Source organism: Ictidomys tridecemlineatus, chromosome 7 (genome assembly GCF_052094955.1).
Source record: "Ictidomys tridecemlineatus isolate mIctTri1 chromosome 7, mIctTri1.hap1, whole genome shotgun sequence".
Classification (NCBI taxonomy): domain Eukaryota; kingdom Metazoa; phylum Chordata; class Mammalia; order Rodentia; family Sciuridae; genus Ictidomys; species Ictidomys tridecemlineatus.
Window position 1 is genome coordinate 197,817,783 of NC_135483.1, and position 24,144 is coordinate 197,841,926.

Genomic DNA, 24,144 nt, shown 5'->3' on the forward strand with positions numbered 1-24,144 from the left:
AGCCCCACGAGGCCAAGACTATCTGAGCCTTGTGCCCTCCGCCGCACCTCTGCCTCCCTGTCCCCGCCACAGGACACCCTCTTCCCACCCAAGTCCCTCCTGTCCTCCAGAAGCCAGCTCACAGCCTCCTGTGCTAGACTGCCCTCCCCTCCCCTCAGCAGGAGCACCCCAAGTCTCTCCACTACTCTAAGGCAAAGAGCATCACCCGGGTTCACGCCTGCCCCGGGCACTGGCTGCTGGGAATCGTAGCTCGTGGGCACTGCAAGAGGCTTGACTTCACTAACTGTGGTGTTCAGTGACTCTCCACGTCTACCTGCTTTCCATGCACTGGCTGGGAAGAGTTAGATGAGCACTGCTGTGGCCAGCAGACAGGCCCCGGCCCCTGTGCCCACACCATGGAGGTGCACTTGGGCGCAATCCAAGGGCGGTGCCATTCTCTAGGATGACCCAGGAGGGACCCCACCAGCTCAAAGGACATGAACCTTAAAAGCTCTTGAGACACTGGCAGCAGGTTTGAGGCCGTGAGCAGGTTCCTCACAGTTCCATGCACAGGTCCTCAAACAGATCCTCACAGATGCTCGCACAGATCCTCACATAGACCCTCACACAGATCCTCCCACAGATCTTCACATAGATCCTCACACAGACCTTCATAGATCCTTTTACATATCCTCACACATATCCTCAGACAGATCCTCAGACAGATCCTCACAGGTCCTCACAGATCCTCTCACAGATCCTCACAAAGATCCTCACACAGATCTTCATACAGATCCTCACAGAACCTCACACAGATCCTCACACAGATTCTCACACAGATCCTCACAGGTCCTCACAGATCCTCACACAAATCTTCACACAGATTCTCACACAGATCCTCACAGGTCCTCACACAAATCTTCACACAGATCCTCACATAGATCTTCACACAGATCCTCACAGGTCCTCACACAGATCCTCACAGATCCTCACCCAGATCCTCACAGATCATCACACAGATCCTCACAGGTCCTCACCCAGATCCTCACCCAGATCCTCACCCAGATCCTCACACAGATCCTCACAGGTCCTCACACAGATCCTCACAGGTCCTCACACAGATCCTCACACAGGTCCTCACAGGTCCTCACACAGATCCTCACAGGTCCTCACCCAGATCCTCACCCAGATCCTCACACAGATCCTCACAGATCATCACACAGATCCTCACAGATCCTCACAGATCCTCACACAGATCCTCACAGATCCTCACACAGATCCTCACAGGTCCTCACCCAGATCCTCACACAGATCCTCACACAGATCCTCACAGATCCTCGCACAGATCCTCACAGATCCTCACCCAGATCCTCACCCAGATCCTCACAGATCCTCACACAGATCCTCACACAGATCCTCACAGATCCTCACACAGATCCTCACAGGTCCTCACCCAGATCCTCACACAGATCCTCACAGGTCCTCACAGATCTTCACAGATCCTCACACTGATCCTTACAGACCCTCACCCAGATCCTCACAGGTCCTCACAGATCCTCACACAGATCCTCACAGATCCTCACACAGATCCTCACACAGATCCTCACACAGATCCTCACAGATCCTCACACAGATCCTCACAGATCCTCACACAGATCCTCACACAGATCCTCACAGATCCTCACACAGATCCTCACAGATCCTCACACAGATCCTCACAGATCCTCACACAGGTCCTCACAGGTCCTCACACAGATCCTCACACAGATCCTCACACAGATCCTCACAGATCCTCACACAGATCCTCACACAGATCCTCACAGATCCTCACACAGATCCTCACAGGTCCTCACCCAGATCCTCACACAGATCCTCACAGATCCTCACACAGATCCTCACACAGGTCCTCACAGGTCCTCACACAGATCCTCACAGGTCCTCACACAGATCCTCACACAGGTCCTCACAGATCCTCACACAGATCCTCACACAGGTCCTCACAGATCCTCACACAGATCCTCACACAGATCCTCACAGATCCTCACACAGATCCTCACAGGTCCTCACCCAGATCCTCACCCAGATCCTCACAGATCCTCACAGATCCTCACACAGATCCTCACACAGATCCTCACACAGGTCCTCACAGATCCTCACACAGATCCTCACAGGTCCTCACACAGATCCTCACACAGATCCTCACAGGTCCTCACACAGATCCTCACACAGGTCCTCACAGATCCTCACACAGGTCCTCACAGATCCTCACACAGATCCTCACAGATCCTCACACAATCTTCACAGATCCTCACAGATCCTCACACAGATCCTCACACAGACCTTCACAGGTCCTCACACAGATCCTCACACAGATCCTCACACAGATCCTCACAGATCCTCACACAGGTCTCCACAGATCCTCACAGATCCTCACACAGATCCTCACAGATCCTCACACAGATCCTCACAGATCCTCACACAGGTCCTCACAGATCCTCACCCAGATCCTCAGAGTTTCCTACACTTCCACACACAGGTCCTCATGGCTCCTCACAGACCCTCACACACTCTGCACAGTTCCTTGCTCTATCACGCGGAGTTTCACAGCTGCCCACAGCGCTCACACGCCTCACCCCATTGCACACACACCCTCGCGCACTTCCTGCAGAGCTCCCGGTGGACTTCCTTCCTTAATTCCTCACGCCTTTCCACACATGCCCCTCCCGTGTCCTCCCACCAGCAACCTCTGCCCACCTGTGCATCTCACTCTGTCCCCTCCGACTACAGAGTGCTTACGACCTGCCTGGCAGGTCCTCCCAGGGCCCAGGTCTCTGCTCAAGGCCACTTCCCCTAGGAAGCCCCGCTGTCCAAGCCGACTGAAGACCGCCTCTCCTGTCGGCCCCTCGTGGCCTTCCTCCCTGGGATCCGTCCTGATCTCCCCTCTGCACTGTGGGGCCAGAAGGAGCTGCGCCCCTCGGTGCTCGGAGGGGCTGGCGTGGGGGTGGGCTGCCCAGCTGAGGTGTGCAAGGGGCTGGGCCATGCTCTGCCTCCAGCCTCTGCCCTTGGGGTGGAAGGAAGCCGCTTACCTTGTTGGGCCCAGAGTCCTGAAAAGAGAGAGGACAGAAAGAGTGTGAGGACCTGGGCTGAGGCTGCGGCCCCAGAGTGGGTGGAGAGGGGAGGACTGGTAGGCACAGCGGGCAGGAGAGCGGCCAGAGGCCTGAGCACATGCCCGCTGGCCCTCACCCACCCCCCACCAAGACGGGCCACCCTGAGCTGAGTGACAACAGGTAAACTACGGTGTCACCCGGCAGCTGTCACCCGGCCATCTCCCCCACGCCCAGCCATTTCAGTGGCTAGGTTCTCTAGACAGCGGCCCCTCTCTGTCCACAGCCGGGGGTCTTGGTGAGGGTGGGTGGGATGGCTCTGCAGAGCCCACAGAGCCTGGCCCCTCGCCTCCCAGGCGTGGCTCCTCCTTGGAGGGTGGCCTGGACGGGGCCAACGGCAGTGGGAGCTGACCCTGCCCTCCCGCGAGCAAGCCAGCCGCAGGCTCGGCACGGCCATGGTGGTTCCCTGGGAAGGACCACGAGGAAAGCCGCATCCCCATCTTGCAGGCCCAGGGAGGAACAGGGTCACTCCTCCAAGTCCAGCCTGGCCCGTCTCTGGGCTGTCCCTGGGCCACAGCCACTCTCCAGACGTGGGAGTGAGAGCAGCAGCCCCTGTCCTCTCGGCATCGGGGGAGGGCCTCCACGGTGCCTCCCGCCAGTCCAGCCCTGACGCGGGGCCAGCTCACCATTTCAGCCAGGGCAGAGATGACCTTCCCCAGGGTGGTCAGGGACTTGTTGATGTTGGCTCCCTCCTGTGGGTGGAAGGGGGTCCGGGTGGGCTCCAGGGCCTGGCCTGGCAGGTGCAGCAGCGGCACCACTCTGCCTGCCGACCCCGGGGCCACCAGGGTTTGGCCAGCACTTCTTCTCAGTGCCACAGCACCCTGCACCAGGGCCCCTGTCCTCACCAGGTTCCACTTCCAGGCTGTTCCCAACTATCAAGTCATGGCGGGGACCAAAGGGGCCTCTGGAAACCAAAAGCGCTCCTTCTTGACACTAGGACTGCCTTCTCAGGAGGCCAGCGCAACCCGTGCCCCTCGGGGTTGTATGAGGACAGTGGGGACGTGGAGAAGTACAGCTTCCAGCCGGGGCTCTGTCCTCACTCACTCAGGGCAGCAGGAATGGCCTTCTGGCCACTGGAGGCCAAGGCTCTGGCTGGGCCCCCGACTCCCTGCCCAGCTCTCCCTGGACACTGGACCCCCCTGGCTGAGCCCGTGGCACAGCAGCCTGGCCCTACCTTGAGGCGCGTGCCCTTGGCCCCCGTGGAGTCCGCCCGCTCACTGCCGGCCAGGTCCACCAGGCTGATTTTGCTGACCTGCAACGGCAGATGCGTCAGCTTCTCCCACAGAGCATCCATGGTGGCCAGCCCACCCCAGGGAGGCCCACTGCTGTCTAACAGGCCTGGACACAGAGGGACCCTCAGGGCCCTGACCATGAGGGAGGAGCCAGCAGCCGTCTGCCTGGGCTCTGACCACGCCCTCCTGGTCCCAGCCCCCCTCGACCTCCCTGAGCTTCCTCTTACTACCTCAAGGGGTCAATGGGAGGTGGCCCTGAGGTGACCCCCAGCACCTCCAGGGACTGAGACACCCTTCATCCAGGCCCTCAGCAGACCCCGAGCCGCCGGGGAAACCCTCTGAGGAGCCTGGAGGGGGCCTGGGCGGGGCTCAGGGGTGGGGCACAGTCAGAGGCAGGCAGCGAGAGGCCTGCCCACTCCCCCTCCAGGGGCCCCTGGGATGCAGGGCCAGGAGAGGGTGCCCACCGGTCCACTTGAGGTGTGTGGGCAGGGCACATGGGACAGGGGCAGTGGGCGGCTGTGCCCTCAGGCAGGGCGTCCCTAGCTGAGATGCTGGTGCCCGCCCAAGGCCCTGCTCCTGGTAAGGGCCCGGCTCCCAGCGGAGGCAGAGGACGCAGCCCTGCCCACCTGCACCAGAACCCAGGGCATCTCTGACTACTAACTGCCCTGCCACCCCACCTCTGCTGCCACTTCTGGGGGGACCAGGCAGGCCGCCTCACCTCTGTCCTTGGTGCTGCCTGGGGCATCCCCATAGTCCCCACCAAAACTGCCCAGCAGCAGGAGGTGGAGGGAGGAGGACCCGGTCCCTGAACCCCGACCCCCCCCCATTGTGAGATGAGGTGGCCTCCCGGACAGGCCAGCACCCCACTGGGACCAACACCAGGTGGCAGACGGGCAGCACCAGGTCCTGGCAGAGGGCAGTGTGTGGTTTGGGTCCTTGTGCTGCCCTGCCTGACCATGGCCACTGCTCTTGGTGGCGCCCTGCCTGGGCCCCACTCGCCTTCTCAGTGGTTATGTCGGTCTCTGCGTCGTGGCGCTTCTGGGTGAAGATGATGTTGAAGACGGCGTGAGAGCGGCTGCTGGTCTCGTTCATGTTGGTGGCCGCCACCGTCCTGGGAGCAGGAGGCCACACAAGATCACCCTTGTCCCCAGTCAGTCCACCCCAGGGAAGAGGCTCCAGGGCTGCTCGGGCCAGGCGGGGGTGACCGTGCCTCCTGCCAGCCTCCTGCTCAGCCTCCCCACTGCCCACCAGGGGGGTCCTTGTCCCTCACTGGTGCCTGGCACCTCAGGGATGCCATGACCGAGGGGTGCTCCCTGCTCCCAGGGGCTCAGGAACCCCACAGGGCAGAGGTCCTTGAGGGCCCTGAGTATGTCCACCACCTCCCACCCTCCTGCCCACGCCATCCCCTCCAGAGAGCCCAGTAGCCCACCCTGTGCCCAGGAGATGCCAGGGCCAGCAGCGTGACCTTCCAGGAGAGAGCCAAGCCTGCCAGAGAGGGCCGGGGTTTGGTTCCCATACTGCCCCAACCTGCCAGGGACCTCAGAGAATGTCCCCAGACTCAGTCACCAGGTGCCAAGAGGCTGCCTGGGGAATAGCGGAGAGAGGGCTCAGGGTGGGTCAGCCCCACCCAGGAGCCGGCTGACTAGGCAATGGCCTCTCTGTGGCAGAGAGGGACAGTGGTCACAGAACACCCAGAGTGTCCAGGAGGAAGCCAGGGCAGGGCAGCCCTCACCGTCTCAGAACCCCTGGGCTCTCAGAGCGCTGCCCTCGGGGACCAAGACGGGCCCTACCGGAGGGGCCAGCAGCCCACAGAGAGCACAAGCCCTCAGCCTCACGTAGGTGACATGTCCCCTGAACAAGGGGTCTGGGTCTCTCCCCGGCTGGCACATGCCCTTGATGGCCCCAGACTCATGAGGAAATCTGGGCCACCAGGCAGACCCCAACAGGGACCCTCGGGTGCCCCAAGAGCTGGGCAGAGGGGAAGGTGGCCCTCCTCGGGGACTAACAGTGTCAGGCATGGCGAGGGTGGGGGGCAAGGAGCATCCCCCACCTGGCCTTGTTCCCCGAGTCCATGAGGTCCTGGATGTCATTGTAGGAGGTGACAGCCAGCTTGGAGAGGTCCTCCACATAGGGCCCCAGCAGCGGATGCTCCCTCACGCGCAGGTTGCCCTTGTTCTTGGGGTTCAGGAGGTCACGGACACGCTCACAGTAAATCTCCATGTAGCTGACCTGCAGGACAGCCACACCGTCAGGGCCAGCTCCCCACAGCACACAACCCCGGGTCACTCCAGGGCCAGGCAGCCCCCAGGCGCCCGTCCCAGCACGCGGCCGAGTAGCCACTCAACAGCTGGGCTCCACACGTCTCCAAGACCGCACAGGGGAGCTGGCAGGGTGGCCCGGGGACAAGGGGGACAAGACCGCACAGGGGAGCTGGTGGGGCAGCCTGGGGACAAGGGGGACAAGACCGCACAGGGGAGCTGGCAGGGTGGCCCGGGGACAAGGGGGACAAGACCGCACAGGGGAGCCAGCAGGGTGGCCCGGGGACAAGGGGGACAAGACCGCACAGGGGAGCTGGCAGGGTGGCCCGGGGACAAGGGGGACAAGACCGCACAGGGGAGCTGGCAGGGTGGCCCGGGGACAAGGGGGACAAGACCGCACAGGGGAGCTGGTGGGGCAGCCTGGGGACAAGGGGGACAAGACCGCACAGGGGAGCCAGCAGGGTGGCCCGGGGACAAGGGGGACAAGACCGCACAGGGGAGCTGGCAGGGCGGCCCCGGGGACAAGCAATGACAAGCTGAGGGCACAGACCAGTGGCAAAGCACTGCCCTGGGAACGGCACCTGGGACCCCACTGCCTTAGGGACAGGACCTGGGACCCCACTGTCCCCGGCAGGTGTCCAGCGGGGAGCCCTACCTCCACGGAGTAGGACATGTTGTCATTCGTTGTGTCGTTGATTCGGGAGAAGAGGTCTTCACAGAGCTGTAAGGACAGAGGGAGAGTCAGCTCGGAGGGCTGATGGCCCCGGAACCCCATCCCCCGTGGCCAAGGGGACACTGCTCTGCCAGGCCCTCCTGTCACAACGCACATCCCAATGTGAAGGCACCAAGAAAGCCTGCAGCCCAGGGGCTGGTGTCCTCTGGTTCCAGGTCCCCTGGTGAGTCCCTGATCCTCTCAGAGGGACTGCTGCTTGTCACCCCGTCCCCGTGGGCACGAGGCGGGAGCTGCCACCCACGGGCGTTCCCACCGTCTTTCTCCCCAACAGTCGAGTGGGAACCAGCTCAGATCCTGCTGGGGGCGTGGCACTGGGCGGCGTGGGGGGGACCAGAGTTCTGGTGGCATCTGAGGAGCCATCTGTGTCTCGCGTCTGGTCGCCCCTGCCCTGGACGCCTGTCCACAGCCAGTTCCCAGCCCACCCCAGCCAGCAGCTTCAGCCGTCTCCTCCTGGTGCGTCCCCACCTGGTGCGTGCCTCCTAGTGGTCCCTCCGCCGGCCTCCTGCCCTGCCCCACCCACTCCCAGTCTGCCTTCCCACCGGCTCCCTCCTCCTGGCCAGCGGCCACCTGCCTGAGGGATGATGCCCTGCTGGTCCTTCTCCTGCTTGCCCATCATGGTGTAGGACTTCCCCGCCCCTGTCTGCCCGTAGGCGAAGATGCACACGTTGTAGCCCTCGAAGGCGTGCTGCAGCATCTCCTCGCCGATGTCCCGGTACACCTGCTTCTGCGAGGCGTAGTTGATGTCCTCGGGCTGGGGAGGAAGGGGCAGTTCCTGAGGATGGCCACCGTGTCCAGGGACAGTGCAGGAGGAGGGACCTCTGCACCCAGTGAGGGCTGAGAGCCAGTGGGGGTGCCTTTGCGGCAGGCAGCACAGGCCCAGCTCAGGGACACCCACCAGGGGAGCAGGTGGGGTCATGCCACTTCAAGAGGTCGAGGGATTCCCGAGGGCCACACTGCGAGCTGGCCAGAGCCAGTGTCCACACCACCACACACTGCCCCAGCCCTGGCTCACCGAGGTGTGGGACCAGTAGGAGTAGTCGAAACTGAAGCTCTTGGGTGTCTCCTTGGGCTGCTTGGGGTTCACGATGGCTGCAGAGAGGGAACAAAGGGAAGGTGGTCAGGGATGCACTGAGAGGGACATGGACAGGAACTCTATGCCCCAGAGGTGGGAGCAGTTTCCAAGGAAGCCAGGCTCCCAAACTGGGAACAGGGCCCCTTCCAGGCAGCGAGTCGCCCCTGCCCCTCTCCGGGTGGTCCCTGCCTCCCACAGATGCCTGAAGGTCCCACAGGACCCTCATGCAGATGCCCGCAGGGCCCCTGTGGATCTCCAGCCAGAGGTTGCACTCCTGCCAGCAGACAGGTGACACCACAAGCCACAGCCCACCCCATCTGGGGTCAGAGGCCTGCTTGCCACCCCCACACAGGTCTCTATGTCCTGCTTGGCAGCCGTGCCCTAGAAGCACCCAGAAGCCTGGGCACGCTGTGGCTCACTGGGCATTTTGGCCGCGGCATGCTTGCTGCCCCTGCAGTAGGGACCCTGCTGCGGGAACCGGGGTTCTCCTCCCCTATCAGCCTTCTAGGCCGGCAGTAGGGCCAGAGCACGGTCAGTCCTCTGCACACCACCCACCACTGGCACCAAGCCTCGATCCACACACCCCCCACGAGCTCCAAGCCCAGCTCCAGACACCCGCGGCTGCGTTCCAAATGGGCTCCTTCAAACCGGGGGCAGGCCAGGAGCCGGCCTCGATGCCCCGCACCGGGCCTACGGGGGTCCTCCCTCTGACTCCCACCCAGGGGGTGGCTCAGCCAACAGGCCCGAGTCCCCTGAGCCAGGACAGAGAGGACTTGGTCCCCAGCCCCCAGGCCCCTGTACCCACTGCGCTGTGGTCCGTCAGAACCCAGAGACCTTTGTTGATAGAGAGCTGTTGCAGCCCTCAGGCCAGAGACAGACGGCACCCTGGGGGACCATGGCCATCACATCCTCTAGTCTGATGAGGGAAGTCCCTCCTGACTCTGCCCCAAGGCCTGAGAAGAAGGCCAGCTTGTCCACCCAGGACTGGTTTTCCTTGCCTGATTGGGCACCGCATGGCCTCCAGGACACCTGCCGTAACCCAGGGTGACAGGATCAAGAGCAAAAGCCCTCCCTAAGAGCAAGGAGCTGTCCTCCTCAGTTCATGTCCACCCAAAGCCCACGATTTCACGTCCTGGTGCCCAGCCCCTCAATGGGACCTTATTTGGAGACAGGGCCAGTGCAGGTGTGATTGGTCAAGATGAGGTCACTGGGCGGGGGCAGGGGCAATCCCATGGAACTGGTGACCTTAGAAAGGGGACATTTGGAGACAGACACACACGAGGAGGGTGCCTGTGAAGACACAGGTGGCAGGCAGGGGGACAAAGGTGAAGGCCATGGTCAGGGACGGCCATGGAGCACCAGAGTCACTGGTGCTGTCCGGGAGCTGGGAGGGATCTGCAGCAGACCCCCCTCCCATCCTCAGGCCCCAAGCAGGAGGGTCCGGGTGAGACCCTGACATCCCTGTCCTTGGGGCAGTGGGGGCCCTGTCCAGCTGCCTCCAGGAGCAGCAGCAGGAGGGAGAGAGCGGAGGGCCTTCAGGGCCAGGCCTACACAAGGTGACCACCAGAGGGGACAGAGACGGTGTAGCGACTTCACGGAGCGACTCCTGGAGTCTGAATGTCCCTGCAGCCAGGCACGCCAGCCAGCAAGGGGGGCACTGAGTGGCTTCTCACCGGAGCCCGCCAGGACCTGCCCGCGTCCCCCGTTCACTCATGAGGCCCATCCCAGTGGACGCTCCTGGGAGGGGAGCAGGTTGGGAAGAGGTGAGGAGGGTGGAGCCGTGTCGGGGACTGGCAGCCACGCACCTTGCTGTCCCACCCTGGTCTCCAGAATGGGAGGACCCGGGCCGGGCATCTGGAGCCACTCAGCTGGAGGCCCTCTATGGAGGCCCAGGCCACGCACACAGGCACCACCTCCCGTGGCATGGAGGTGCCACCCCCTTCCCCAGCACCAGTCGGGGTGACCTGCGGTGGAGAGTGCCGTCCCAACCCAGGTCACCCCCACCCTGGGCCCAGGGTCCCGGTCGACACAGCCGAGACAGGACAAGGGGCTGTGCCCGGGAGCTTCCTCAGAAACGACCTGGAAGTAGGGTGTGGGGGTATCCAGCAGCACCGTCTACACTGGCAGGGACACCGAGGCCCAAGGGGCGCGGGTAAGTCCCAGCAAGCTGGCTGAGAGCACAGCCGGGCGTCACTCCTGGGCCCCGCTTCCTGGGCCCACCTGCATTAGCTTCAGCCCAGGATGGGCAGAGCCTCTGAGGTGCCCGAGGGGCCATCACAGGCCAGCCAAGGGCCTGCAAAGGGGCTCACGGGTCACTTCTCCTGCTCTGACCCAAAGAGAGATGGAAGTTTTCTGGGGCTTCAAAGCCTGCCCTCTTGCAAAGCGAGGATGTGGCCACAGGAGGAACCCGGCTCCACGTGGCCGGGCCAAGCTCTGCAGCCAGGGATGGAGGCGCAGGCTGCCCTGACCCTGCTGGCTCAGAGCTGGGTCACAGGACACTCCAGTAAGAGCACCATTTACCCCAGTGATGACCTCACACAACGGGACCTCGAGTGTCCCAGCACCCCTCCCCCACGACGCCCAAATGCTCACTCTTGGAGGCCGAGGCCACCACCCCAGCAAGGTGGCCACTCCAGGGCGGCCCCTGTGGGCGAAAGGCCCTGCCATGCTACCCCTCGAGGATGAGAAGGTGACGTATGGGGCCAGTGCTGGGTACCGTGGGGACCACTCAGTCAGCCCCAAGCCACCTGCCCAGCCCAGCCAGCCCCAGAACTGAAGTGACGCCTGCTCACACAGGACCAGGGGTGGAGGGCCCAGGGCCAGCCCTGCCCATGGTGTGAGAGGCTGCCTGCCCCGGGCGGGAGGCCAGAGGGGCCAGGCATGGAGGGCAGCTGGTGCTGGCCAGAGTCGTCACCCCTGTGCTGCGGTCATACAAACTGAGTGAGCTGAACACTGGGTCGGCCATCTCCGTGTCCAGGGCACCGTGTCCACTGCACCTCACTAAACAGCCTTCTAGTGAAAGACAAAGCAGCTCCCGCCAGCTGGCTCCTGCCCCCAGCAGCCTGGCCTGTGCAGGAGCTCCAGGTAGTACTGGCCTCTGGCCTTCTGGAACCTCCCTCCTCTACCTTGCTGTTTCCTAACCCACTGGCCAGAGGCTGAGAGGCTGGAGAAACAACCAAAGGCAGGAAGCGGGGAGCCTGGAAACCTGGGCAGTGGCTGTCCTGAGCCAAGGAGTGCCCCCAAAATGGTGCCCCCAGGACCCTCGAGGGTGAACTTATCTGGAAACAGGGTCTTTGGAGGAGAGGTAACTATTTTCTAAAACATGGTCATCCTGGGTTAAGGTGGCCCTAAATCCCGTGATTAGTGTCCTTATAAAAGGTCACATGGGAACACAGGCATGCCAGGGAGAAGGCCGGGTGACAACGAGGAGAGATGGGACCTGAGCTGGAGGCTGGAAGAGGCAGGTGCCAACCCAGAGGGAGTGCGGCCTGCCCACAGCTGGCTCAGACTCGGGAGCTGTGGGAGGCAGCCGGCTGCTGTGGGCCTCGGTGTGTGGTCGGCCCCAGCAACTGCAGGACACTGTGACCAGGAGCTGGTGGCTCCAGGAGGGCCGGGCTGGCCGAGGGGCCTGACCCAGAGACACAAGGATCCTGGGGACCAGTGACATCCCCAGTACTCACTGGTGGTGCTTCCTGACATCTGGATGATGCACTTGGAGTCGCGGCTCATCTCTCGGGAATTGAAGGGGCGGACACGCACCGCCACCTTCACCGAGGCCCCAGCCATCTCTGCGGCCTTTGTCGGTCACTCCTGGTGGTGGCAGGAGCCCCAGCAAGGGTAGGAGATACCTTGGGGAAAAGGAAAATGCAAATCAGAAGCAATATCCAAAGACCCAAGGTTCTGGAACCCACAGAACCTCTCCACTGCCTTCCAACCCAGCAGGACCTGCAGCCGCGGCCGACAGGGAGAAAGGGTACAGCAGGGGACAGGGGGGTGTGGCGCCTGGAGAAGCTCCATCCCAGGACAAGAAGCAGGAAGCACCTGGCACGAAGGTGACCTCAAGCCATGACGGGGTCCTGGGGATCCTGGGGAAGGGTCCCCTACGGATGCAGCCCGGGGGGGGGGGGGGGCGGGGAGGGGGCTGCACCAGCCCAAGATCCAAGTCAAGGGTGTCTGACCGCAGCCTCCCCCCTGGGCCCGGGTTGGCAGCCACAGCCAGTCACAGTGTGGTCTCTGCATTAGCAGGACCAAGCACTTAAAGCACTTAACTCAGCACTCAAGAGAACCACAGGGCCCTAAACCAGGCGCGGAAGCCTCCCTTTAGCACCATTTCCTGCTGCCTGTAACCCTCTCAGGAGGAATGAAGGATATCCCTGAAGCTGCACCCAAGTCACACTGAACAGCAGGCAGCAGACTGGGAACCCCCAAGTCACGGGCAGTTCATGCAACCTGCTGGGCCCCACTGTGTGACAGTCCCCTGGGCCACAGGGTGGAGGTCCACGGCCCCAAAGCAACTCTGCCCCTCAGGTCCCAGAACTGGAAACTCCTGCGGAACAGGGAGGACAGCCATTGGAAAGCGCTCTCCAGGGCTGCGGGCAGGCCCTTGGCTGACCAGGACGGTGCTCCCAGGGACAGGGAGAGGGAGGGGTTCTGGCAGAGCGACAGTCACAGCAACTGAACTCCTGTGGAAGGGCAAGGGGTCCCTCTTGGGGCCAGAGCCCCAGGAAGCAGAGTCCCTTCAGCAGGACAGGAAGAGGGCTTCTCAGGGCTTTCACCCACTGCCATGGACACAGTGACGCTGGCCAGCCTGAGCCACTACCCCCGCACAGTCCTGCAGCCACAGGGCACAGCCTGACTGCACTCTGTGGTGGCTCCCTTACTGTTTGTCCTCTTGAATCTACAAGTGACCACCCAGGAGTGGACAAAAGGGTGCACTTGTCTGAGGACCTGTTTGATAATGTTGGCAAGTTCCTGTGCCTGTGAGGCCAAGAGACTGTGAGCGAGAGGCTGCTGTGAGCGAGATTCTGGGCAGCAGGTAGCAGCACTCCTGTGTCCCTCCAAAGGCTCTCCCCTGTGACCAGGTCATCCCAGGGGCTGAGAGAGCGACAACTGGAAATGAAGAAGCATGGAGAGCAGGGGTCCAGTTCAACACCGCAAAGTGTTTAGTCCTCCCAGTTTAGCTACACCAACTGTTTCAGTCAGAACAACTTCCGGGAAGAAGGTTATGGGAGGGCTCACAGTTTTAGAGTATCTTAGTCCTAGAGGCCGGTCCATTCCTTGGGGATGGAGGTGAGGCTGAACCTCATGGCGGAGGGTGCAGAGGGAAGCAGCTCACATCATGGTGACCAAGAAGCAGAGACTCGCTCCCCAGGTACAGACACATACCCACAGCCAGGCCCCATGCCCACCTCCTCCAGCCGCAGGACACCCAGCCACTTCAGTCACCACGCAGGTAACCCCACCAGGGGACTGATGGCAGATCGGGATAAGGCTCTCACAACCCAGTCATGCTCCTCTGGACCGTCTTGCACCGTCTCTCCTGTGAGCTTTGGGGACACCTCACCTCCAAACCGTAACACCACTCAGTGGGATCCCCATCATCAGAATATCCCAGCAGGATGTTCAGTGAAATGTGGTAAGAGAAGAGATTTTTTGAAAATAAGAACAAAAAAGGCAGAAATCCCTCCCAGCCACCCTGGAGGCTTCAAAGCCATCGTAACTCCCAGAGCCTTGAAATGACAGAGTCAGCCCCACCCAGCACCCCAGAGCTGCCTCCCCGGGCACCGGGTCACATCAGCCTTGGCACAAGGGGCTGTCCACACTGAGCAACGGAACTAGAACTTCCTCTCCTGGGGCACCACATGAACACTCAGGAGCTGCAGACTCCCATCTGGGGCCAAAATCCACATGACCAGGAAGACTGCAGAGTGCAGGTGGCCACCCCAGGCTGCCCACACGGCACTGGGGAAGCCGTGAGTGTTAAAGTCTGCCCGAGGAATCAAAGCGCTGCAGAAGCAGAGGGGCGGAAGGCCAAGATTCCAGAGCAGGGCTGCGGGACGGCAGCCTCATCCCACACACTATGCCAGCGCATTTGCATTCCGGGCACAGCACGAGGCTGGGCGTCTGGAGTCTTCCCAGGCAGAGAGTGGTTGCCCAGGGACAGAGAAACCTGCAGAGCTCATGGTGAGAGAAACAGGCTCCGGAGGCCAAGATCCCAGGGAAAGAGACGGAGACTAAACAGCCTGCTCCTCCCTTAAGACAGTTGCCAGATTCTGAAGGAGGTATAGGGGGTGGGATTTTTTATTTAATACTGAAGATTGAAATCAAGGGTGCTTTACCACTAAGCTACATCCTCCGTACTTTAAACTTTTGAGACAGGGTCTCCCCAAGTTGCTAAGGGTCACTAAGTTACTCAGGCGGACCTCCCACTTGCAGTCCTCCTGTCTCAGCCTCCCAAATTGCTGGGATTACAGGCTTGTGCCACTGAACACAGCAAGTGGGATCGAATTTTAAAAGTCTAAGCAGAAAATCTCTGAAAATCAAGAGAAAACTTCAGGGCCAGGTGCTGCTAGGGAAAAAAGACTTGAGTTCAAGGTCCTCCAGGAGGAGAACCCCAGAAGTCACAGTGGGACCTGGTTTTTGAGGCCTCAGGGAGGGCCATGTTTTAGCAGGTGATGCAATACATTTCAAAGTACAAAGGCATGAAGAGACAGGACCGTATGATCAAAAACAAAGAGGGAAAATAAAATGAAAACACAAAGACCAAACAAAAGAAATGTACCTCTGCAGGGTTCAGACCTGGGAGTGATCAAACAGGTCTTAAAAATAATCATGATCGGTATGTTCAACATGTAAGAGAAAAAGAGGAAGTAGGTGGAAAAATGGAGGATTTTCCCAGAGGAATGGAAATGATGAAGAATCAAATGAAAGTTTTAGAATTTAAAAAATGTGATAACTGGAATTAAGAACTCAAGAGATTAGATACAACTGAAGGCAGTGTTAACAAATGGGAAGACAGGCAATAGAAAATGGAAAATATAGACGTGAGGTCCCAGTGACATGGCCTAACACCATGTAAGTGGAACCCAAGAGACAGCGGTGGAATGGGGGATGCCCAGTCTGAGTGTTTGTGTCCCTCCAATTCATACGTTGGAATCCAAACCTCCAAAGTGGTGGTACTGGGAGAAGTGGAAAGTCCGCAGTCCATTCTCAGAACGTAGTGTTTCGCCTTAATTGGGATGTAAGATCCAACATGAGCCATTTTAACTGTAGCCCTTCCCTTCCCCTGCTCCTTTTATAAAACCAGCGCATTGTGTACACTGTAACCGCGAGCTCCTCCCATCAGAGCAAGGGCAGTGCTGCACTAGGGGCCAAAGCAGGAGGGCAGCCTGCCCAGGGGCACTTGCCAGCCTGGACGGGCACACGCCCTTCTGCAGAGGAAACTTTGCCTTGCTGAGGCTTCTGAGCATGTGTCTGATTCCCTGGGGCACCCTGGTATTTCCAACAGAACTGGAAGGTGGAGGTGATTAGGTCAGGGGTGCTCACGAATGGACCAGTGCCCTTGCACGATGTCCCAGAAGGACCCCCTGCCCTTCCACTAAGAAGACACAGCAGCAAGGCGCCATCTATGAGCCAGATGCTGAGCCTGCCTTGACAGAGGGCTGCCCACCTCTAGAACTGTGAGAAAGCAAGTCCAAGTCCACGGCATTTGGGTTTTTAGCAGCAGCCTGAATGGATTAAGATGGCAAAGTGGTTTTTGAGAGAATAATCGTGAATTGTGAAAAGCTACTGAAGCTTGTCAATCCGTAAATTCAAATCTGCAAACGCAAAGCAGAGTACACAAAGGCTACATGGATGGGGGCAGTGGTAAGGGCAGAAGACAAAGAGGAAAATCTAACTCCAGCCAGAGATAAAAAGCATGACACTTTTAAAGGCCAAAAGTAAGATTGACAAGTGACTTCTCAGCAGAAATGAGAGTCAAAAGACAAGTTTGCTGATCTCCACTACCACGCACCGGTCAGTGACCATTTAGACCAGATGGACAGGAACGTGCGGTGATTACGGGCAGTCATTAGGAGAACAGAAAAGTACTCTGCAACTGAAAATAACACAAAGAAAAATACAGAAGGTTTAAAATATCTTTTATCAATACAATTGTAAAAAAAAAAAGAGGAAAAACAGAATATAAAAGGATAGATTGAATGGATAAGAAAGAACTCAGAAGACAGCCCAGCTCCGTTAATACAGACTAAAATTCAAGTAAGCATTACAATTGTCAGACCAGCTTCTGTTGGGTTCTTTCAAAGGTTTTACTTTATTATTTTTCAATTAAATGTATTTTAACTAACACATAAAAACTGTTCACATTGACGGGGGTAACATGATGTTTCAGTACATTGTATTTAAGAGAATAATCAGGACAAACTTCTCTCTCCTCCAACATTTATCACTCATTTATAATAAAAAACAAATAAATTCAAACTCTCTCCCACTTTCTAAGTGAGCTGCACGTTGTCACTGGCCACACCCTCCCCACTGTGCTACAGCCCCTGGACGGGACATGCTGCTCCTATCCCTCTACAACCGGGCACCCCCTCCCGCAGCTGCCTCCCCCAGTCCCCGGCAACCTTTCTAGCCTCCATGACCCCAGATTGACGTTTTAAGGTTCCACAAATGAGTGAGGTCGGCCTGGGTCTGGCTCACGTGGACGGGATTCCGAGCTCTTGGGTGAACAGGATCCAGGTGCAGCGCTGTCTTCGTTGGTCAGCGTTGGGATGAGGCACTTCCAGCTCTCTGTTGCCGTGAACGGGGCACGGGGCGTGTGCGACGCACTTCCACAGACGGGTTTCATTCCTGTTCAGGTCCCCCGCCTTGTAAGCCTCCCTTTCCAGCATCCCCCAGCAGCACTGGCCTCTTCTGTCTTGCTGGGGCGACCGGGGAGCTCACAGGGTCTGGACTTGCATTTCACTGATGCGCGTACGGAGCATCTTTTCACATACCTATGGGCTGTTCACTTCTTTTCAGAAATGCCTGTTTAGGGTTACTGCTTATTTTTAGTTGGGTTATTTGTGGGATCTCTGTCTGCTATTAAGTTTTTGGAGTTTCTTGTACAGTCCCGAGATCAGCCCTTGTTGACAGTGGAGCTCACCAGCATTCTCTCCTATTCTGCAGGCTGCTGGTTGTTGATTTGTTGTGCAGAGCTTTTTAGTTTGATGTGATCACAATTGTTTATTTTTGCTTTTTGTTTCCTGTGCTTTGGGGATCTTCTCCGAAAAGTCTCTGCCCTTCCTCATGTCCTGAAGCCCTCCTCATGTCCTGTTTCTCTGTGGGAAAGCCAACTCAGAATGAAATAGAGACTTACACGCAAGACCTGAAGAGAAGTTCTCTTGCGTGTAAGACTCTATTTCATTCTGAGTTGGCTTTCCCACAGAGAAACAGGACACCCGGTTTTCCCAGCACTGTCCTTTTTCCACCATTTAAAAGCCAGCTGTCTGCAGAAGCGTGGCTCCTCTCCAGGCCCCTGTCAATCCAGGGACTCCGTGCAGGTTTTGAAGTCAGGTCGTGTGGCGCCTCCTGCTTTGTTCTGTTTGCTCAAGATTGCTTTGGCTACTCAGGGCTTCACATCTTTCTTTTTTTTTTTTTTCTAAGAGAGAGAGAAACTTTAATATTTATTTCTTAGTTCTCGGCAGACACAACATCTTTGTTGGTATGTGGTGCTGAGGATCGAACCCGGGCCTCACGCATGCCAGGCGAGCGCGCTACCGCTTGAGCCACATCCCCAGCCCGAGGGCTTCACATCTTTCCACACACATTTTGCATTGTTTTTCCTAGTTCTTTGAAGAGTGTCACTGTAGTGCTCTGCATGGACCTTCCACAGTACTGAGGCTTCCAACCCATGACCACAGAGTGTCCTTTCGGCTTTCACATCGTCTTCATCCCTTTCCTCAGTGTTTTATAATTTCCATTATAGAGATCATTCACCTCTTAGATTAAACATATTCCTAGATGTTGGGGGGCGGGTTGTTTGTTTTTGCTGGTTTGTTTTGGTAGCTATTGTAAATGGGATTCCTTTCTTGATTTCTAGGTCAAATAATGCACTATTGTCATAGAGCAATGCTACTGATTTTCATGACAGTTTTGTATCCTACAGTTTTGCTGAACTAATCTGCTCCAAGGTTTTCTAGCGGAGCCCCTGGAGTTTTCCATATGTAAGGCCCTGTCATCTGCAGTCCTGACTTCTTTTCCAATTTGAATGCCCTTTTTTTCCTTTCTCTTGCCCTATTACTTTGGCTAGAACTTCCAGCACTGTGTGGAATGACAGTGGGGGAAGCAGACCCCCACATCTTGCTCCAGATGCTGGAGAAGCGCCCAGTCCCCATGGGGGGGGTGTTGCGCTGTGCTGAGACCCTCTCCTCCAGGTCTAACCGGCTCAGGCCTTCATCAGGAAGTCCTGCCGCTTTCCCCAGATGCCTTTTCTGCTTCCGGCGCTGTTGAGAGGGTCCCAGGCTTCGTCCTCGGTCTGCTGGTGGTGTGCCAGCTGGGTTGGTGCATGTGTGTTGAGCTGGGCTGGGTGCCACTTGACATGGCGTACACTCTTTCCACGTGCTGAGGGATTTGGGGTGCCAGAGCTTGGTCGAGGATCGCTGCGTCCATGCTTTTGTAGTTGTGCAGATTTCTTTTTGTTTTGTCTCACCCTTATCTGGCTTTGCTCTCAGGGCACTGCTGGCCTAGTGGAGTGTGCTGAAGAGTCTTCCCTCTACTTCTTGGAGGACTTCAGGAGAATTGGCACCACTTCTCCTCCACGGCTTCTGGCCCTGGCTCATGCCTGAGGCAGACTCCATCACCAAGACAACCTCACTACCTGCTGTTGCTGCTTCTTTGTGACTCCTCCTTGGCGAGGTGCATTTGTCGAGGAGTGTGTCCATCTCTTCTAGGTCGCCAAGTTGGTTGGCATATAATCGTTCATAATGATCTCTCAGGACCCTGCCTGTCCGCAGAGCCAGCTGCGATGTCTCCCGTCCGTCTCTGGTCTGAGTTCTCTCTCTCTCTCTCTCTGCCTAAGGAGTCATGTCTTCTTCCCCGTGGGGGGTGTGGCGCTGTGTAGACCCTCTCCTCCGGTCGAACGGGCTCAGGCCTTCGTCAGGAAGTCCTGCCGCTTTCCCCAGGTGCCTTTGCTCTGGTCTTTGCTCTTTCTTTCCTTCCACTGATTGTGAATTTGTTCTCGCTTGTCTTTCTTTTTCTTCCTTCCTCCCTCCCACCTCCTTCTCTTGTTCTTTCCACTCCTAGGGATGGAACCCAGGGCCTCACCCGAGCTGGCCAAGTGTTCTGCCTCTAAGCTCCATCCCTACCCCTTGTCCATGTTTTCCTAATTCCTTGAGATGCAGTGATGAGTTATTTACCTGACATGTTTCTGCCTTTTTGAGCGGATGGTGAGGTGGGTGCTATCAACTTCCCAGTACTGCTGTCCCCACAGGTCTTGGTATGGTGTTTCTTCATTATCATTGGTTTCAAGAAATTTTTAAATTTCTTTCTTGGTTTCTTCCTTTACTTATTGGTTATTCAAAGCTGAGTTGTTTTCTGTATAATCTCCAAGACTTTTTGTGTTACTGATTTCTAGTTTTAGTGCACTGTGGTTGGGAAAGGAACCCGACATGATTTCAATAATTCAAGTTTTGTGAAGGCTTGTTTGGTGGCTGTCCGTGGCTCCGTCCTGAAGAACGTTCTGCGTGTTGCCGAGAAGCATGCCATCTGCAGCCACAGTGCAGAATGTTCTGGGGTGTCCCCTGCGTCCACTTGGTCCAGGGTGCAGCTGAGCTCTGCCTTTTCTGCCTGTGCTCTGTCTGGACAGTCTGCCCACTGCCAGGATGTCTGTCATACTGTGCTGTGCAGTCTCCCTCCTCCTGGTCTGCTGCTGTCTGCTGTCTCCACTTCAGTGCTCTGACAGTTGGTGCATATATACTTAGAATTGTTATTTCCTCTTGCTAAATTGACCCCTCTATCATTATATAATGATCTTCCTCAGAAATTTCTTTTATTGCATTCTGTTTACAGGAGACTCTTTAATAAAGATGAGAAAAGTTGAAAATAAAAAATGAAAATCTTTCTTCTGCTTATTCTATTGGCTACTAAGAAGACGTTTTCTTTTCTTTTTTTTAATATTTATTTTTTAGTTGTAGTTGGACAATACCTTTATTCTATTTATCTTTATGTGGTGCTGAGGATCGAACCCAGGGCCTCACATGTGCTAAGCTACTGCTCTACCCCTGAGCCACAACCCCAGCTCCAGCCCCAGAATGTTTTCTTTTAAAGTGTGCATATAACATTTGCTAAAGTTTGCTATGTGGTGGTTTTAAAAGTTTCAATACATTTAATTTTAAGTTAAAATCATAAGGTCTATGTTCTCTGACCATAAGAGAACTAAGCTACACCTCAAACCCTGTCCCCCAAAAGTCAAAATCCCCTAACTGTGGGTATTCAGTGAGAGGATCCTAAATAACGCATGGGCCAGAGGGGGGAAAAAAAACATGCCGGGCATTCAAAACTACTGTAAGCTGAGAACTCCCAGGACAAGAGGAGCAGAAGGAAGAGGCTCAGGCAACTCTACCAGCCAGCGGAGGAGGGGTGGGGCCACGCAGATCCAGGCCCTCAGAGGATTGGTTCCTGTGTGGGGAGGCGGGGCCACGCAGATAGATACCAGGCCCTCAGGATTGGTTCCTGTGTGGGGAGGCGGAGCCACGCAGATACCAGGCCCTTGGAGGATTGGTTCCTGTGTGGGGAGGCGGGGCCACGCAGATACCAGGCCCTCGGAGGATTGGTTCCTGTGAGGAGAGGCGGGGCCACGCAGATACCAGGCCCTCAGAGGATTGGTTCCTGTGAGGAGAGGCGGGGCCACGCAGGCACGCGGTCAAGCTGGAGCCAGCCTCCAAGAAGAGTCAGACTCTTGAAAGTTCCACCCTCAGGGGAAGGAAAAGGGGGGGGGCAGTCATCTGACGTTAAAGGGGCGCGGGGAAACTAGAGAATGGCTCCAGGAGGCAAAGCCAAGAGTTCCTAAGGATCTCCAGCCACAGGCCTGTCCTCACGCAGTCTGGATGTCGAACTCTCAGAGCACCTGGCCAGAGACATGCAATCCTCCTGCAAAACAGCCATCTCCAGGGACCCTGCGAGTCCCGTGGATGAAGATCAGTGACTATGAGCTCCCCGTAAAATATTACCAAACCATGGAGAAGCTGTTCACGGAGGCGAGAGCCGTCGAGGAAAGCAGGCAGGGAAGGAGGACTTCTGGTTTTGAAATGTCAAATACAGATGATAAAACAAGTATGTTTAAGGGTTTATAGAAATAAGCGGTGAAGGAAAATAAGAGACTAAAATATGAAAAAGATCCAGATAGAACTTTTAGAATTTAAAATGCAATAATTTAAAACTTATCAGGCATGTTAATTAGCAAATTAAATGGAGTTTAATGCAAAATTAATGAACTGGAAAATATGTCAGAAAAAAATTAGGCAAAATGGTCCCAGAGAGACAAAGTGGTAAAATATAAAACCTAAGTTTCAGAGTCCTGAAAGGAGAATTCGTTAATTTGCAAGGCAAGGATTGGACTCCACAGAAGTGGCAGATCAAGCAGACATGTAATTAATAAGAATATTAATGCATGAATAACATAATAATCATGAACTAATGGACACATGTGGAGTCTTGTTCTAGAAAATTAGAGAAGCATATTCTTTTTCAACACATATTTATAATATTTGACCATATTGGCAACGAAATAACTTCCAAAGATTCTGTATCAAATGGATCAGGACCTTGAAGAGGATTAAAACAAAAATTCATAAAAGTTACTGTGTTAGCTCTTCATCACTGTGACCAAAATACCTGACAATAACATCTTCAGGAGGAAAGACTGATTCGGTCCCCGGTTTCAGAGGTTTCAGTGGACGGTAGGCTGGCTCCATGGCCTTAGGCCATGCGGAGGGCAATGCCCAATGGCAGAGGGTGTAGCAGAGGACAGCTAATCAGCTCATGGCAGCCAGAAGCAGAGGGGAGGGGAGGGAGGAAGGGGCCAGAGATAAGATACAGTCCCAAGGGCACTCCCCTAGTGCCCTACTGTCTCCCACCGTGCCCCACCTGCCTACAGTTCCACCATTTCCCCGAGCCCATCCAGCTGTCTGGGCACCGTCATGCCCCGCGGGAAGAACACATGCTTCCCACGTTCTGCAATATAAGAATCCTGTCCAGCATCAACCAAAAACTACTACTCTGATCCACTGAGGTCAGAGCCCTCATGGTCCAATCATTCCCCAAAGCCCCCCCGAACACTGATGCTGGAAGACCACACCTTCCACACACAGGCTTTGGGGAACACTGCAGATGTAAACCAAACAATAACTAACCCACTTGTCTAGAAATTGAAAAACCTAAACTGCTGAATAACTCACATAGCAAAGAAGAAATCATGATGGAAATGTAAAAACACTTAGTAAACGGCAAAAAACATACTACTAGCAAAATATATAGTCCTTCACTTCCAACCACAGTGGAGTTCCAGTGACCAGACTCGACTTCTCACTGCAAACAACAACAAACAAATCAGACAACACATATGAAAATAGCCGTTTGCAGACATCAGCCCACAGGTGGTGATAGGTGAGCCCTCTGATCATCCCACAGCAGCCCAGAGGCAACTTTCAGATCTCGGCCCAGGGCAGGAGCAAGTGGGGGAGACGGATGTCAGAGTGCCAGCAGGCGGAGGCAGCCGGACACTGGGTGGGAGGTCTGGAAAGAGCAGGAGCTGCTCAGGCGGCACCAGTGGGTCCCGTGCAGTACTAGTTCATGCTCATGGACCAGACACAAAAGCATGGGCTGTCGTAGGCTGCACAATCTCCAAAACCCACACAAGGTAGGGAGACATCTGAGATCCCACCAGCCAGAACAAAGAGCCCTCTTTCCTCTACTGCAGTTACTCAGCGGAGACCCCAGAGAAGCCAGGTCCTAGTTGAGTGACACAGCAGATCCACAGGATGCCTATTCTAAACCAGTGACTGATCCTTAGGTCAGTTACCTGCCTGACATGCCCTGCAGGAGGAACACATGCTTCCTACGCTCTGAAATATAACAACCATGTCTAGCAGGCAATCAAAATTACTGGACACGCCAAAAAGAAAGATAATATGACCCATAACTAGGGGAAAAACAAATCAGCAGACACATTAATTTTCCTACACCATTAGAGAAATTTGATTGAATGATTTAAACATTCATCCACAAGCCAGGAAGGGTGGATCACACCTGTAGTCCCAGGACTCAGAAGCCTGGGACAGAGGGACTGCTGGAACCCAGGAGTTCCACACCAACCTAGGCCACAGGGTTGCAGACCCCATCTTAAAAAAGGAGACTCTTTATAGTTGACTTATACCATACATTTAAAAACAATAATTCGACTCTTCAAAAATAATGGGAAAAAGGGGAAGACTGAGAGAAAGAACATATTCCCAACTCATTCACTGAGACCAGTATAACTGTGGTCACAAATTAAACAAGGAAAGTTTGAGAAGTGAAGATGAGAGACCCGTTTCACTAATGAACGTAGATACTCATGTCCAAAGGAATCGCCAGAAAAGCCAGCAGTAATGAAGGGCAGCGGGGACCGACTTTCCCAGGCAGCAGGCAGCTCAGCTCAGGGCCACTCTGCCCCTCTCCACTCTCA

The 24,144-nt window shown here is 56.3% G+C and overlaps 1 protein-coding gene across 12 annotated transcripts in view; it reads right to left on the reverse strand.

Moving 5' to 3' along the window:
• The window catches only part of Kif1a (kinesin family member 1A), an 83,420-nt gene that overhangs the window by 50,476 nt on the left and 8,800 nt on the right, over positions 1 to 24,144 (reverse strand). For all 12 annotated transcript variants that reach the window (XM_078018404.1, XM_078018397.1, XM_078018403.1 and 9 more), the window contains exons 2-10: positions 12,119 to 12,286; positions 8,379 to 8,455; positions 7,938 to 8,117; positions 7,289 to 7,354; positions 6,426 to 6,604; positions 5,375 to 5,486; positions 4,318 to 4,395; positions 3,770 to 3,835; positions 3,066 to 3,083 (exon numbers count right to left, since the gene is read on the reverse strand). In XM_078018404.1, the coding sequence (XP_077874530.1) occupies positions 3,066 to 3,083; positions 3,770 to 3,835; positions 4,318 to 4,395; positions 5,375 to 5,486; positions 6,426 to 6,604; positions 7,289 to 7,354; positions 7,938 to 8,117; positions 8,379 to 8,455; positions 12,119 to 12,224 (882 nt within the window). In that variant the 5' untranslated portion in view covers positions 12,225 to 12,286. The remainder of the gene's footprint in view (positions 1 to 3,065; positions 3,084 to 3,769; positions 3,836 to 4,317; positions 4,396 to 5,374; positions 5,487 to 6,425; positions 6,605 to 7,288; positions 7,355 to 7,937; positions 8,118 to 8,378; positions 8,456 to 12,118; positions 12,287 to 24,144) is intronic.